Source organism: Pieris brassicae, chromosome 7, assembly GCF_905147105.1.
Source record: "Pieris brassicae chromosome 7, ilPieBrab1.1, whole genome shotgun sequence".
NCBI classification, from domain to species: Eukaryota; Metazoa; Arthropoda; class Insecta; order Lepidoptera; family Pieridae; genus Pieris; species Pieris brassicae.
This window is the reverse complement of record NC_059671.1, coordinates 14,670,398-14,685,885: the sequence shown is the minus strand read 5'-3', so window position 1 is coordinate 14,685,885 and position 15,488 is coordinate 14,670,398. Positions and strand designations below refer to the sequence as shown.

General features: G+C 31.7%; 1 protein-coding gene across 7 annotated transcripts in view; it reads left to right on the top strand.

The window, feature by feature from the left end:
* LOC123712608 (sodium/hydrogen exchanger 9B2) overlaps window positions 1-15,488 on the top strand; it is a 31,784-nt gene that overhangs the window by 13,424 nt on the left and 2,872 nt on the right. For 5 of the 7 annotated variants that reach the window (XM_045665798.1, XM_045665801.1, XM_045665800.1 and 2 more), the window contains exons 3-12: window positions 5,077-5,171; window positions 7,490-7,589; window positions 8,258-8,406; window positions 9,090-9,321; window positions 9,666-9,835; window positions 10,093-10,307; window positions 11,904-12,075; window positions 13,751-13,905; window positions 14,389-14,553; window positions 14,829-15,033. In XM_045665798.1, coding sequence (XP_045521754.1) covers window positions 5,077-5,171; window positions 7,490-7,589; window positions 8,258-8,406; window positions 9,090-9,321; window positions 9,666-9,835; window positions 10,093-10,307; window positions 11,904-12,075; window positions 13,751-13,905; window positions 14,389-14,553; window positions 14,829-15,033 — 1,658 coding nt within the window. Of the gene's footprint in view, window positions 1-2,386; window positions 2,643-5,076; window positions 5,172-7,489; window positions 7,590-8,257; window positions 8,407-9,089; window positions 9,322-9,665; window positions 9,836-10,092; window positions 10,308-11,903; window positions 12,076-13,750; window positions 13,906-14,388; window positions 14,554-14,828; window positions 15,034-15,488 lie in introns of those variants that run through there. The other 2 variants (XM_045665805.1, XM_045665799.1) reach the window with 2 other exon arrangements.

Sequence of the window (15,488 nt, the reverse complement as noted above, 5' to 3'; positions counted from 1 at the left end):
TAACTACCAAAAATTGCACGAATTTATTAGAGTTACTTAATTTAATCTCAGAGAACAAAATCTTTTGTTTACGACGTGTGATATGATTACTATACTATAATAAGAAATATATTATAATACAAGAATAATCAACCGCTTTTTACTGCAAAACACTGCATCAAACGCCAGATTGTATATTCACATGATTCGCGTGTTGATCCCTTTAACATCTCTTGTACATATAGTTTTAAAATTCTATTAGTAATGGTTATTAAATTTGTAGCATGCTGGTTTGGTTGTAAAGGTGTTCAATTAGTTTGTTTTTAGTTATAATTTTTTTTGTAATGCTTCTAAATTATATAAAAAATATTCACAAGGGCTTGTCTACAAAAGTATTAACTTAACTTAGGCTTTGCTACTACAACTTACCTCGGACGCAACAACTCAAAATTAAATCACGCCTGCTACGAATATACAGTTCATATTTTGTATATTTTTGATACTATTTTGATAAAAATACCATCGAAATCGTATGTATAACGATATATCCCCTTAACATGTCTTTATGAAACTACCTGTCAATTATTTCGAACCGATACGGCTGGGCTTTCAAGAACATAGCGTAGTATTCCTTCAAAGGTCGGCCCACTGGTGTTGTAGGTATCCTTGGGCAGCGGATAGCACGTTAATCATAGATCACCTGCTCGTTTGTATCCTGTTACATATAATATACATTTATTTAGTTCAGTTACACTTTATAAAAAATGTAACACTTCAAGCCACAAGAAACTTCAGAGCAACAAGGACACTTTGCGTTTTGCTCTTTATCAGAAAAAATACGCATGAACCTATTTATTATTCCATTGGTTTACCTCGAGTTTGATTCTACGATTCAGTACCGGCTTAAATTGCTAGGGAAAAATTTCATTGCTTTTAATATTATTATTTAAATTTTCGTAAAAGATTCCTTATCAAATGAAATAAGTTTTTTTTAATTTCTTTTTTTTTTAATTTTTATATTATTGAAGTTATGGATGGAAACATTAATATACATATAGTATATATATAATACATAAAGATACCATACCATTTTCTTAGATATAGACCAGATGCTTATAACAATCTAAAGCCGACGCAAAATGTACTTATAAGCTTGAATCATTTTATAATTTGTTGATTTAATTTTTTAAAGTTATATTAAAAAGCCTTAATTTATTTTTATAATACAAATGAAATATCATCTAAGTTACACGCAAATAAAAATATTTTTGTTAGCATATCTACTGATTACTTTCTTTCCTGAATTAAAAACTGTACACGAACGTCATTGTACCACATATGTTTACATATTATTTTCGTATTGATTACATAAATAAACATACTATTCGTTACTGGACAATGATTCGTAAGGTCAAAAACCTCTGAAAGTATTAACTTAACTAAACGGTATAATCATTTCCCGTAACTCACGTATCGTTATTCGTAACTAGTACGAGTGACGTATTCGCAAAGCAGTGGATATGTCCCTTTCACTACCACTTGCACAATTATTACTAACATAGAACAACAACATTCATCTTCACGTGACGATAAATTGTGAAAGGTGACCATATGGCCAGTTAAGCACGACCCACGCTGCGTTTGTTCTGGCTCATATTACTGTAGGCATAGGTGATATCCATAGGTCAACTATACTGGGCACGCCAAAATAATATGACTCCTAAGTTGAGCCGATGAGTAAGCGATATAGTTATATATACTAAACGTTACCTACTAATTTATTACAGGCCTGCTTTGTGATCATAATTTACTCAATATGTCTAAACAGTTACACGATTTCTCATACAGAATATTAACGAAAGAAAAATAAGTATAAAATATTAATATTTTTTGCATTTAAATGAATTAAATAATTTATTGTTTGTTATCATTCTTTGGTACCTCATTTTATGAATTCCCTGTTTATTTTAGCTCAAGCGGTGAACTTGATAAAAAATAAACAGGGTTATTTTTATTAACGCACCAAAAGTAACTTTTTAAATATATAATAATTATAATAGTATAATATAAATGTGTGAAAAGTTAATATAAACGTTTGAAATATTCAATTACTCATTAAATATGCACGCTCTTTGCAAATGATAACAATATATTTCACACAAAAACCAGCGACTTTACACCTTACAGACGACATTATCGCCAAACCCACGTGTACGATAACACACATGGCAATTTTTTTCTAGTATTCATTTTTAATAACCAGTTAATCATTCAAAAATGTGAGGTTTAAGATGTGAATGCCTGGTGGCCACCGTGGAATGAGAAAAAAAAGTACCAGTCAGTTGATAAAGCCTCTAAAATTTGCCCGGCCAATAACCGTTCAGCCGGCCGGCATTGTGTGGCAGTCACGTGCCCGGGGTGAGACGAGGCGGGCGGCTTGACGGTCTCGACATTCTCTTATAAGATGCACACACTGTTTCGCATAGGTGTGAAGCGTGGTGGACTAAACGGCATGCCCGGGCGCACCGAAACACTCTCCTAAAGTTTTAAGTGAAAAAGACTCGCAAAGTGCCATGTAGAATGTCTCACAGTAGCCTTAGTCATTATGACGCCTATGTACCGTCAGATTCATCCCTCGAGACGGACCCACTTAATAAACACTGGTAAGCTATCTTTGTTGCCAAATTATTTACTAATATATCATACAAATATTTGCGCTGTCTCATTCATACATCGCGGTATTTAAACAAATGAATGTCAAAAAATTCCCCAGCGCAACCTTCATTTTATTCACGAAATCTTCACGAGTTTTTTTTCTGTAGTAATTTAAATAATAATAAACTTGAATAATTAATTACTTTGTATTATTACATATCGGTATATTTTGTAAGTAATCAATAAATATTAATAATACTATATGTAGGCAAAAGTTTAATAAATATTAAAAATCGACCCCGTTAATCTCTGTCATAGTTTTATTTGCTAAGATTGTCTACGCTTTAATCTTCATGAATGAATCAACTAAAGAGGCTATAAATAATATAAATTATGGTAGTCCACGATGTAGGATTAAGCTAGTTTAGGCTACCACTGCATTCATACTTGTATCGTATTGTATTTAATTAAGCTACATATGAGCGAATCGAATTATTTCGTAACATACATAGAAATAAATTTAAGAATTAGTTTGTGATACAAGGGATTTATTAAATATCCAGATGAGTCATAACAAACTTAAACTAAATATCAATTATTTAATGAAGCATTGATATAGTAGTGACAGAAAACATAGAAGTGAAATTGAGAAACCCCAACTTAAAAGTTATGTAAGTCACAAATGGGTATTAAGTATAATTTAATTGATATGTATTTCTTAATATATATATATATATTTATTTATATATATATATTAAGAAATACACATATACCGTAGTATATATATATATATATACTACGATATACTTATATCTGGACTAAAGCAATAAAAATTCGCAAATATCGGTCATTATTAGTACCCAAAGATAAAACCGGTATGCCAACATGCTATTCGTATTTCTAAAATGTAATGTGTCCCAAATTATTTATAAAACAAAATAGTTTAAATTTTACAATACAGAGCTTTTTATTTAGGTAATTAACTTACATACTGACGTAATTATTTAAGAAATATTTATTAACAAAGAGTATTGTTGTTAAGTTTACATTTAAATCAATTTATTTAGGCTAAAAACAAACTATACTTTAATTCGTAAATTAAATATCTTAAAAAATATTACACACGCCACGGCAGTCTATAAATCAAAAAAATCGCTATAAATAACAAAAAATCCATAAATCGAATAGACAACAAATAGATCAACAGAGGCTGACAATGTACAACTTCTCATCACATTTGAGTAAGTTTAGTTCAGCTACAATTAATGTTATTCCAAATCCGTTGTACCGAATATTCTTGGTATCTTTTAAATATATGTATTTCATTATTTATTTATAGGAAACACGAACAAGATCAATTGACACATGTGTTCGTAACTTAACTACTTTTATTACTACTAGACTAGCTCTGGTTTAACTATTAGGAGGTTCGATTCCCGAGGCAACAATGTTTTGAAATCCACTAAAGACTAATGACCTACATGTTGATAGTTGGTTATAGTCCATACTCAAATTCTATAAGCAATATACAATTCTCTTTACATAATCCATCATATCTGATATCTAATTATACGCTACTTGGACGTAAAAAGAATGTCACGCAAATTGCATTCACAAAAACCTTGCTAGTCATATGACTATCATTTATGGGCATTGCAACCTTTGAGTGCAGGGTTCGAGCAGTAACGTTCAATGCCACTACCCTTGAAAATTTAATTGATTCAGCAAAATCTATAGCTCTATTGTTATTTCTTTATAGCTTTTGTGTTGTACTATTGAGCTTTGATAATTCGTATTACCTATGGTTCATTATTTGATTTCGTCTTAACAAAATGACTCAGACACGTTATTACAGAGATATCTTTTTTTAAATTTAAGAATGTGCAATAAAGTTATAATAATATAAATACCATAAATAATAAAATAATGATTATAATTTGAGATATTTCTTAATATTATAAAAATATTGTAATATTTTTATGATAGAAATTTTGCGATTTTAACAAAAAAAATATTAAGGTGTACCAAGGTCTTCTAGTAATGCAATTGCGAGATGGTTTATGTTTGCAAATTTTGTATTTTTACTATAAATATCTATTTAATCAATCTTTGTATTATAACCTTGTATTATATATGTGGAAAATTACCTGTAATTTTAGTACTTATTTGTACAGGCCTAAAGGATGAAATGTGTCTATAGTTTGCAGTCTTAAACCCTAATATGTTTTAAACATATTAGAGTTTAAATTATATGAAGATTCAGTCCTAGCCTAGGTCTTTTACCAATTTTTATGAACGTTTATAACCCATGTGGGTGAGAGACCGGCGAATTTAATTTGAGTTTTTGCTCATATCTTAGTGTTAACTTTAATTTTGATTGAACGTATCTTTTTAATAAGTTTATAAAATAGGCCAAAATTTGAAACTCATTTTTATTTACAGTAGGAATGGCCGAGTTTCAGCACAAGCAGAGGGACCATCGCGGCGGAAAAGCAATTTACACAATGCCATGGCAGCGGAAATGGATACATCATGGGGTATGTCAACCTATATTTTTAAACTTATAATTTTTTTATGCCAAATCTGTTGTTTACACTTAAACAGTTTACTTATTTATATTACATAAGGTAAATTTAAATTATGTAAATATTTTGTATTTATATTTATATTATCTATAAATAATTATAAGTTTATAATAATAATACATAGCTTCAATCCGATTAAAAAGTGTTTTCTTAATGTGTAAAAGCTATGTTAACAAAAGACAATACCAGTTTAAGCTATTCATATAAACTACGATTGAAAGGTGCCGAAAACCTACAATCTTTTCAGTTATATTAAATTATTAATATGTCATTATTGAAATTGTTTTACAGTATTGTTTTTCTACCTACAAACAAAATATGAACTTATATTGTCATAAACATCGCTCACCTTAATCAACACCATCTAGAAAAACTTAAGTATATACTCACATAACATTGACCTAATTTTCAGGGCAATCCGGTCAATAATAAAACCTAGACTAACCCGTGTCACAAGCGTAAAAACTTTCGAATAAACGGTGATATCGAATTCAGTCTTCGTGTATTTTTTTCCGAGTTGTCCGTTTTCAGAAAACCGCTTTTCAGAATCCATTTTATTTTGGTCTGTCTGAGCAGACCGACCAAAACAAAATCGCACCGCTTGACACACGTGTCGAAGCAACTGTGTGCTGCCATTGTCAATATATGTCACAGGGCTTATAAATTAATAACGTCACAGTCAAATCAATTCAAAACCGTTTTTAATATTTGATTATCGTAGTTTGTTAGTGAATATTGCTAGATTGCCTATGTTATCAGACATAACGTAGGATAAGAGAGTTAATTTTTTTTAATCGTTCCAGTAGTTTAGGAGCCTATTGGCTGCAAACAAACAATCAAATATTTCTTCTTTTTAATATTAGGTGCTTAACATATGATAATGACTTTTTGTCGCACTGGCCATTTTGACCTCAAATATCTACACATTGATTAGGAATTACAATATAAATAGGTATTCACTATTTACGGCTATTTACTCGAGCATTTGTTTTCGATTCCCATGATTCATTTCATTTTCACATTTTTTTCTTTACGTCGCTCTATTTATAAAACAAAACATAAATATCTCATTATTTACGGGTACAAGTTCCATCGTAGCACCAGCGCTGCAGAAACGGCTCGAAGGATTAATGATGTGCCATACACATACACGGCGGTGTCGCAAAAGAAAACACAGTGCGTTTTTGGATCCAACGCTTTCGTTCTAAAAATCGACCTGCAGTACCCCTTGGATGGCCGGAGACCAATGTTGATGACGAAGAATTTAAGGATATTGTAGAAGCGGATCCACCCAAGCGGTGCTAGTGATAAAACTGAACCCACTTGAAGCAAATTGGGAAGTTGAAAAAACTTTAAATGTTACCCACTTTCCCTCACTAATTGAGTAAAGCAAATCGACAAAAGCGCGTCAACTGCTGCGTTAAATTACTCAACCGACACAATAATGAAGGGATTTTAAATCAAAATACCTCTAATAAAAAGTGGATCCTGTACGATAATCAGATATGCACATCGCAATGGCTGAACCTAGCCTAACTAGCCAAATCGTGCCCCAAGCGAGAATTTACTCCGAAAAAGTTACTTTTGAGTGTTTTGTGGACCAGTGCCGGGGACGTTCACTATAACTTTCTTAAATCTGGCCAGACGATTACGGCAGATATACATTGTCAGCAACTACAAACCATGATGGAAAAGCTAGCTGCTAAATAACCAAGGCTGGTCAATCGGTCCAGGACACTGCTGCTTCACGTCAATGCTAGACCACACACTGCACAAGAGACTGATACCAAATTAGACATCCACCGTAGACCCCGGACCGTCTCCGACAGATGACTACTGTCATTTTGGCATTATTTTCAAATTTGCATAACTTCTTACAAGGTAAAAAAATCAACTCTGATGGGGCAGTCGAAACCGCATTCAAAGATTTTATTGATTCCCGTCCGATTTTTTTTTTGTAAAGCGATCAATGAACTACCTATAGGATGGCAAAAGTGCATAGATAGCAATAGTAACTACACTGAATATATTCTACTTAATAATATTCTATTAAAAAAACTACTTTTTATCCCACCTATACAAAACGCCAATTTCATATGTTAGGACCTAATATTAACACATACTTCCAGTAAAAACACATACGTTTTATACGTTTATTCGAAAGGTTTTTGTGCTTGAAACCCAACTGAAAGGTGCCAATTAAACAGCTGTTTATTCTCATAAGCTGTGAACTGGAATAATCAGCTGTCTCATACATGATTAATCCCCAGAACGGCCGGCACACATCGAGGGTAGATACAAGAAATACTCCACTACATCGTCTGTTCACTCGAAGAAAGCTCATTCACACCACAGCGAACACGTTGAAAGGTAGGTCGTTTTTTAATATCATGAGAAGTTATTCAAGTAATTTAAATTTTAATTTTTTTTCCGTTCTGGCATTAGTATGGCGTTAATAATTAATCAAGGCGAGCTTACTATTCGCATAGTGAGGATATTTTATCACTCTGGACTGATTATTATTTAAGTTCTTTAAATATTATTTTAGACATTTCAATATATTTAACTATATATAAGAATATTTCTTACATAAAAATACATGAATTACTGTTAAATAATACGTTTTCAAAGTCTTGGCTCATCCTTAATTTATAAGAATATGTTTTACAATAGGATCCTTAAGTTTCCATCAGTGCTTTTATTTCATAATACTACTTTAAGTAGACTTGAAGTCTTGTAGAATTTATAAGTATCGCCGATAATTAGTTTTAGTTAATAAATAAAAAGTAAGATTTAAGCAAATTTTTAATATTAGTAAATTATTATAGCTGGGATTTTTGAGGTCCTTGACAGCTTAAACTAACACAGATTCGTTCTACCAGGTTTTCTCTTGCCACCAGGTTGAGTTCAGTGAGGACCTTCAGCCGGTGTCGTAATATGAGTTTAGTCAATTAAAAAGTATTCTGATATTTTTAAAATACTACTAAGAAATATACTTTTAATAGGCAAAACGTCATGTTATACTCATTCTTTGACAGGTCGTGGTGGTACGCTTGTTGTCAAAAGTGTCACAGTGACGACTCCGGCATTCCGACGTGGGAGCCACCGCACTGGCAAAAATTTTGCCCCTATCCACTATGTCCGTCATACCGGCACTTTGCTCAAAACCTATCAGTATTAATTATCGGTGAGTGCTATCAAATAATGAGAATTATTTGAAATGAGTTTATTATATATTTGTTACAAATATATATATATATATATATCATTCCATCAACGAAGGAAGAACTTCCGCTTCTTATCAAAAGTCATTGATCGGTTTCTTTAAGTATAACATATACTATACTATACTACCTATATAAAGGTATATATATATGTGTGTGTGTGTGTGTGATATATAGTTTTTTACGGAAAAACTACGTCGCACCTATAATTTGAAGCATACATTTTATGTGACGAATTGTTTGAAACCCATAACATTATCGTAAATATTTTCCGATTAGTTCACCTAATAAGTTTATGATTCAATAATTATGTGACCTAATAATTTATGTGATTGTCTGAACAAAATGTTACCGTGCATCCTCAAATATCCTTAAATTAATAAGTATAACAAAATATTCTCAGCGAGCTGGTTCACCCGAATTATACGCGCAGGTCCGTTACGCATAAGCGTGTTCTTACAAAAACAAAAAATAATTTTTTTTTACATGCTTTCAATAATGACCCAGTTATTTATGCATAAGTTTAGCAACTTTACGCGATTTTAATTTATTATTCTAGGTGTACAACAGCCCTTAAGTTATAAATATCACCAAACCTCATTGATTAATCATCTCAGATTAAAAAAGGAATTTCCCAATTTTACAGGTATTTTAGTATGGTTAATAGTATGGATGGTATTAGGAGACACTGCGGCGCCAGGCGGGCAACTTTTCATGTTGGCAAGTCTAACCATAGCTGCCAATATCGGTGGCTGGCTGATGGTAAAACTGACAACCTTACCAGCTCTGATTGGAATGTTGTTTACCGGAGTGTTGTTAAAGAATATTGGCTTCGTTGATTTCAATACAGAATATTTACATGTGTGCTCGTATATAAGGTGAGTTTAATAAATGTATTAAAAAACGAAATGAATAAAAAAAGTTCTCAAATCAAGGACGTAGAACGGACGAGAAGATCTGGCAATAAATTTTCCGTCATTCTTTTAAATTGCCAAGTTTGTTTTTTTACAATATGTTTGTAAGCAACAATCAACCTTGATATAAACCTGAAGTTGTTATTATTATTTAAATGTAGATGTCGAATATGAGCCATTTGTGCCTGACACATTTTTTTGATGTTTTCCAAGATATTTATGACAACACAATTAATGTTTAGTTGACATATTGGCCTATTTGGAAGGATATTTTTAACTGGGCACATTCATTTGTATTCTATTTTCAGAAAAATAGCTTTAACGATAATATTAACGAGAGCTGGTTTAGATCTGGACCCAATGGCAATGAAGAAATGTTTCTTTTCCGTAATAAAATTGGCAGTTGTACCATGGACATTTGAATTTGTTTTGTGCGCTGTTATGTCTAACCTTCTACTTGGTTTGCCTTGGGACTGGGGTTAGTATATATATTTTTTGTATAATTATTATAAAAATCTACATTTTCTCTACTAATTACTTAATTTCAATTTAATTTTTTAATTTAATTTCAATGTAATTTTATTGTTTACCTGTACAGCCTGGGTTAGACACTTGATGAAAAAATATAATTTGAATTGTGATAAAAAGTCATCAGTGAAATGGCTGCAGACACCTGCTTGATCCTCTCGATTTACTTCTGTCAAGAAATTTATACTTATTAAATCTTCTTTTTAGCATTCCTTCTCGGTTCAGTGGTTGCTGCTGTATCACCAGCGGTGGTCGTCCCGTGTTTATTCCGCCTAAGAAGTAAGGGGTACGGGGTGTCCAAAGGTATACCCACCCTTGTCCTTGCCGTGTCCGGAGTTGACGATGCCATCAGTGTTGCTATATTTGGTATTCTGGCATCTATAATGTTCTCAAGCTCCTCGGTCACAATGAATATTATACAGGTAAAAATTAATTCAACTTTTAGTTTCATAATAATAACAGAAATATTTTTAATAATTAAGACAGCAATGGGCAGACTTATCGATTGTTATCTAGCAATGCTAGTAATTAAAATGAAAGAGACTATGGTAAACTGAATTTTAAAAGAGAAAAAATCCAAATAATAACTACTACAGAAACTAACATAAGTTTTAATAAAGCAATTGCGCGTGAGTTACGATAAAATTCTTGAAATTTTTGGGATTGGAACTCATTTTCAAAATGTAAAGAGTTAAGTGATTTTGACAACTATATGACTTAATCGATCGTCATAATTCAAGATCAATTTATTGTCTTTATACGCGAGTATACATACCATACAATCATAGGGACTTGCTATATACGAAAAAAATCGCAACAGTTTTATGACTGAAAAAAAACGTTATTTTTTTTCTCCTAATCTACTCGGATCTTGCTTCAGATTTCTTTACCTTTTTTGTGACTATTTACTTTCTTAATAGGTGATCAGTGGGTTTGAATAGGTTGGGTGGTGGTGAGTGGGTATGTAGAAAGTTGAAAACTAAATTTGTATCAAAATGACAGTTCGTGTCGAAATTTTTTTAAGTTAGTTAATTTAGTTAAGGCATCTTGACTAAACCCCCAGTCTGACTCACTGTTTTGTTCGCCGTACGAGGGAGTGTTAAATAAGCACATAGAAAGTCCATCCGTGCACAGCCGGGCATCGAACCTACGATCACTAGGCCAACAATGCCTCGCTTTTTAATCGATAATTAATCACGGAAAATTTAGTTCTTTGCAACGTTTCCATTATGTTGTGACCATGGACTTAAAAGTGCCTTAGACAAGACCACACGTTTTCATTGAACTTGTACTTTTATAACTTTAGTAGGGCAATAATTGCATACTGATCAGTTTAACACTTGACGTAGTATAAAGTGTTTCAGAAATCATAATTGTACACATTGATGCGTATTTACAATATATACATGTTCATGATAATATTTTTTTGATTTTTTCGAAATTGAAACTTTTAATTGTATACGTTTGTATTATTTGTTTAACTACGCTGATAACCAAGAATGAATAAGAAATTATACCCGTAGCTCGATGTCTTTTATCACAATGGAACATGTTTGCACCAACAGCGTATATGTTTATAAAATTGTATGAAAGGTCTTTGAGGCCACCAACGCAATCGCGATCCTCCTGGCAGTGTTGGGCACGCGCGTTATCACTTAACACCATTTAGGCCTGCTAGTTTACAACAATAAACATTATTTGTATAATTTTACATAAAATAATTAATAAAACTGAAAATTAAACTAAATGTATTACAATTGATTGCAAAAGCAACAATTCACAAGTATTTCAAGTATCACACCTAAGTACACAAACTGAAATGTTGAAAATCTTTAAAATTGTATATTGTTCTTACACAATAATTTTTAATTCATATTTTATTAAACATAATACAATGAGAAGAATAATTTACTCAATATGATATTTATTTTATTTATATAAATACTGACTGTCACGTGGTGCACTGTAAAAACGCAAGAATATAAAGGTAAATTGAAGAAAACGCCTTGTCATTTCAGGGTCCGCTTAGTGTAATCCTTGGAATTGCCTTTGGGGTGCTCTGTGGCTACCTCATCAAATATATTCCTGAACGGAACGATGCGTTTTTGGTACCTTTGCGAGTGTTGTTACTGCTCACTGGAGGCATCGCTTCTATATTTGGCTCTGAAGAAATTGGTTGGGGTGGTGCTGGTAAGTTTATACTTTATTTTACGGTTCACGTAAAAAATCTTGATACTTTTAGATGGTTTCGTTCTAATATTGGATATTACTTATAATTTAAAATTTCGCTTCAATAATCCAATGAAATTTTATAGTATAATTTAATAGATTATATTAAAGAAAGATATATATGAGTTTAGACCATATATAACAAATTAATTATTTCCCTAAATAGAGGAACATATCATAAATCAATAAATAAAATTCAGTGTTTATTCATTTTAAGTACATATACATTACAATGTGTAAGATTTGGGAACCTTTTTAAGTAAAAAATACCTGTGTCATATCATGATGAAATAGTAAAAAAAAACGCACAATACGCCATATCAAATAAGCATGCAAATATCTAAATATAATCAAAATTATTTGATGTGTCATATTCTATGTAAGTACCTATCTCAAAAATTATAATCTAAGAACAATCGTGTATCAGTACCAAGTTTGTATAAAATCGTTTTTGCACTTTCCAGAAGTGTAAAATCGATTAAAAGTAAACCACCATGTATTTGCTGAGTGATCGTAAAAATTGTTTGGACTCGCATACGAACACTGATTGTTTTCCTCGCCAAGCGTTGCCTTTCACTCAAACAATACATTGTTATAAGAATAGGAACGGAGGTGCAATAAAACAGAGAAAACATGGGATAACAATTATTTATCGAGATGTATTCATTGTTATATCGATATACATAAAGTATAAAATCTAAGATTAAAAATGGTCACTGATCAGGCAAAAACTATGAAAAATATTTTTTAGTATTGCAGGTCTTTGACGGAATATCTTTATATAAATCCTCAGTGCGTGTGTTTGTAATTAAACTAAAAACCATTCGACAATGGTTTAGAATTTGATGCTATTTAAAATGTGTAAATAGGACTAGGTTGGGTCTACTTGTTATATGCGTTTTATTAATCATTAAATAATACAATAAAACTACAGTTTGAATGTACACATATGCTTATAACATTACAGTAGTATTTTTTAATTATATTTAAATATAAACAATACCAGAAAATGACAGTTGTTTGACTATTCTCTCTGGTCTAGATCAATCTTGATGATGTGTATGTTTGAGTTACTAGCACCGTTAAATGTTATAATTAAAGAATCATTGCCGCACGATCAAGTCTATCGCTGTAAAAATATACAACGTTTTACATAATATTTACTAACCGATTCCCACGATTGTCTGCAAGGCAAAACTTTTTAAGATTTTGAAATTCAACTCGATCTGTAAGGATATAAACGTGCTATGAGTATTAGACACTTATAGAATGTAATTGCCCTTAACACTTGTCTTTATAAATAAGAGACTTTCTCGTTTCCTAAAATATCTAAATCAAAAAAAGGTTAAATAGAATGGACAACGTTGCATGTGGCATGCAATCAGCATTCTATAAATTACAAAGTATAACCAGCGGATCTGACAGGCATTGTCCTGTAAATACATCGAACGAAAATCATCTCATTGTTAATTTTTGAATATACTTAAATATTTTTTTATCAAATAGGTTCAATAGAAGTTTAATTACAAAGACCAAAGAAGAACATTATTGTAAAAAAATATGAATATACTATAAATTCTAAGTAGATTTAATTTCATACAATGTATTATTTTTAGTTCTGAAATATGAATTGCAGGTCCCATGGCAGTAATAGCATTTTCATACGTCGCTTGTAAGAATTGGGTGGAACAAGGATGGGAGTTAGATGATAACCCAGTGGCAACAGCGAACGAGATTTTCTGGATGTTCTTTGAACCTATGTTGTTCTCTATAACTGGGGCTCAAGTTGTGGTAAATATTTTTACTAGTTTAAACCGTTTGCTTAATATTAGGGTAAATTATGTAATCTGATTTAGTAGGGCAGTTTAATCGTTAAAACTTAAAAGGTCGGATTTTCTATAGGTATTGTTTAACATCAGGTTAGGCTACTGCTCGTTTCCCTATTCAATAAAAAAATCGTTCATTAAAATAAAATTTTGCGTATTTGAAATTCAGACTGTCTCTCACGGACCACGATTACTACACTCGAATGAGAATTGAAAATAAAGTAATAATAAACACAATAACACAAATAATAGTTAAAAATAAATAAAAAAGATAAAGGATTCACATCCTTCCCCTAGGTCGTCTTCCTGATAAAAGCAGTTAATTGTAATTTTGCTATTTTAAGTTTAGGTTTACTTCCTTCTTATATTATTTCCTGTTTTATGATAGGTGATGTAAATGATTAATAATGTTTATATATTACCGGGTGTGTTAAAAAAAATGTTTCAGATCACTGATTTGCCCCCAAATTTAGTGTTAGTTAGCGTGGGTATCCTTACGACATGTGTCATTTTACGGGCCATGGTAACAAGTGCTAGTGCGGTTTGCAGTAATTTAAATATGAAGGAAAAAATCTTCGTCGGATTTTCATGGATGGCGAAAGCCACTGTACAGGTATGGAAATTAATATGTTCAAAATATTAATAGAATACATTTAATCAAAGATGCAAGTTTATTTTATTTACATTACATTTAAAATAATTATTAGGGAGCTCAGCGTTCATACATATATTTTTAAGCGCGAGCGAATCTAAAATTTAGGTTTATTGAGCGTTAAGTTGGCCCAGCGTTTTGTTAACAAACTTGGCGTAAAATGCAGATGTTATATAAAAAAAGGCAATTCAAGATTTTTATTATTTTACTCATTGAAATAAAAAATACAATTTCAGGCCGCCCTGGCAACTGTTCCTTTGGACTACGTCCGAAAGCTAGCAGGGAACAATGAGCCCTCTAGCGAATTGCTTTATTACGCTGATACGGTTATCACTATTTGCATTCTCTCTATTATACTCACTGCGCCTCTTGGAGCCATCATCATCACGATAACAGGACCTCGTTTATTATCGAAGACGTCGAAACCGCCAGTTTTAGAAGGTAAGAATTTGATAAGTATTTACAAAAAACCTTACAACCGTTAATAATATAGTGTATAGAAAAAACGTAACCTCATTTCGTCAAAACATTTTCTACTTGACTGGAGTTTGATAAAACGTCCTATTGAGTAAATAAATAAAAGTATTGTTGACCCAAATGATCTTGTTTGGTTATAATAAAACGATTTTCTTACACATATCATTTAATTTTATATTCATTGATAAGTATAATATAATAAACTTACATTATAATATTTACATTTAATAAGAAAATCTTTGTGGAGAGGTCTTTCTTGGGTCGTATGCCGCTGTATTATTGGCTGGATTATAAAAGAAATTATTCAGACCCGACCCCGGGCCGGCTTGGCTATTGTAGTTTGAAGGATTGATATGCCCATTTTGACTATAGTTATTTGGATACTGTCCTGACATTGGGCGATTGGCATATGGATCTTG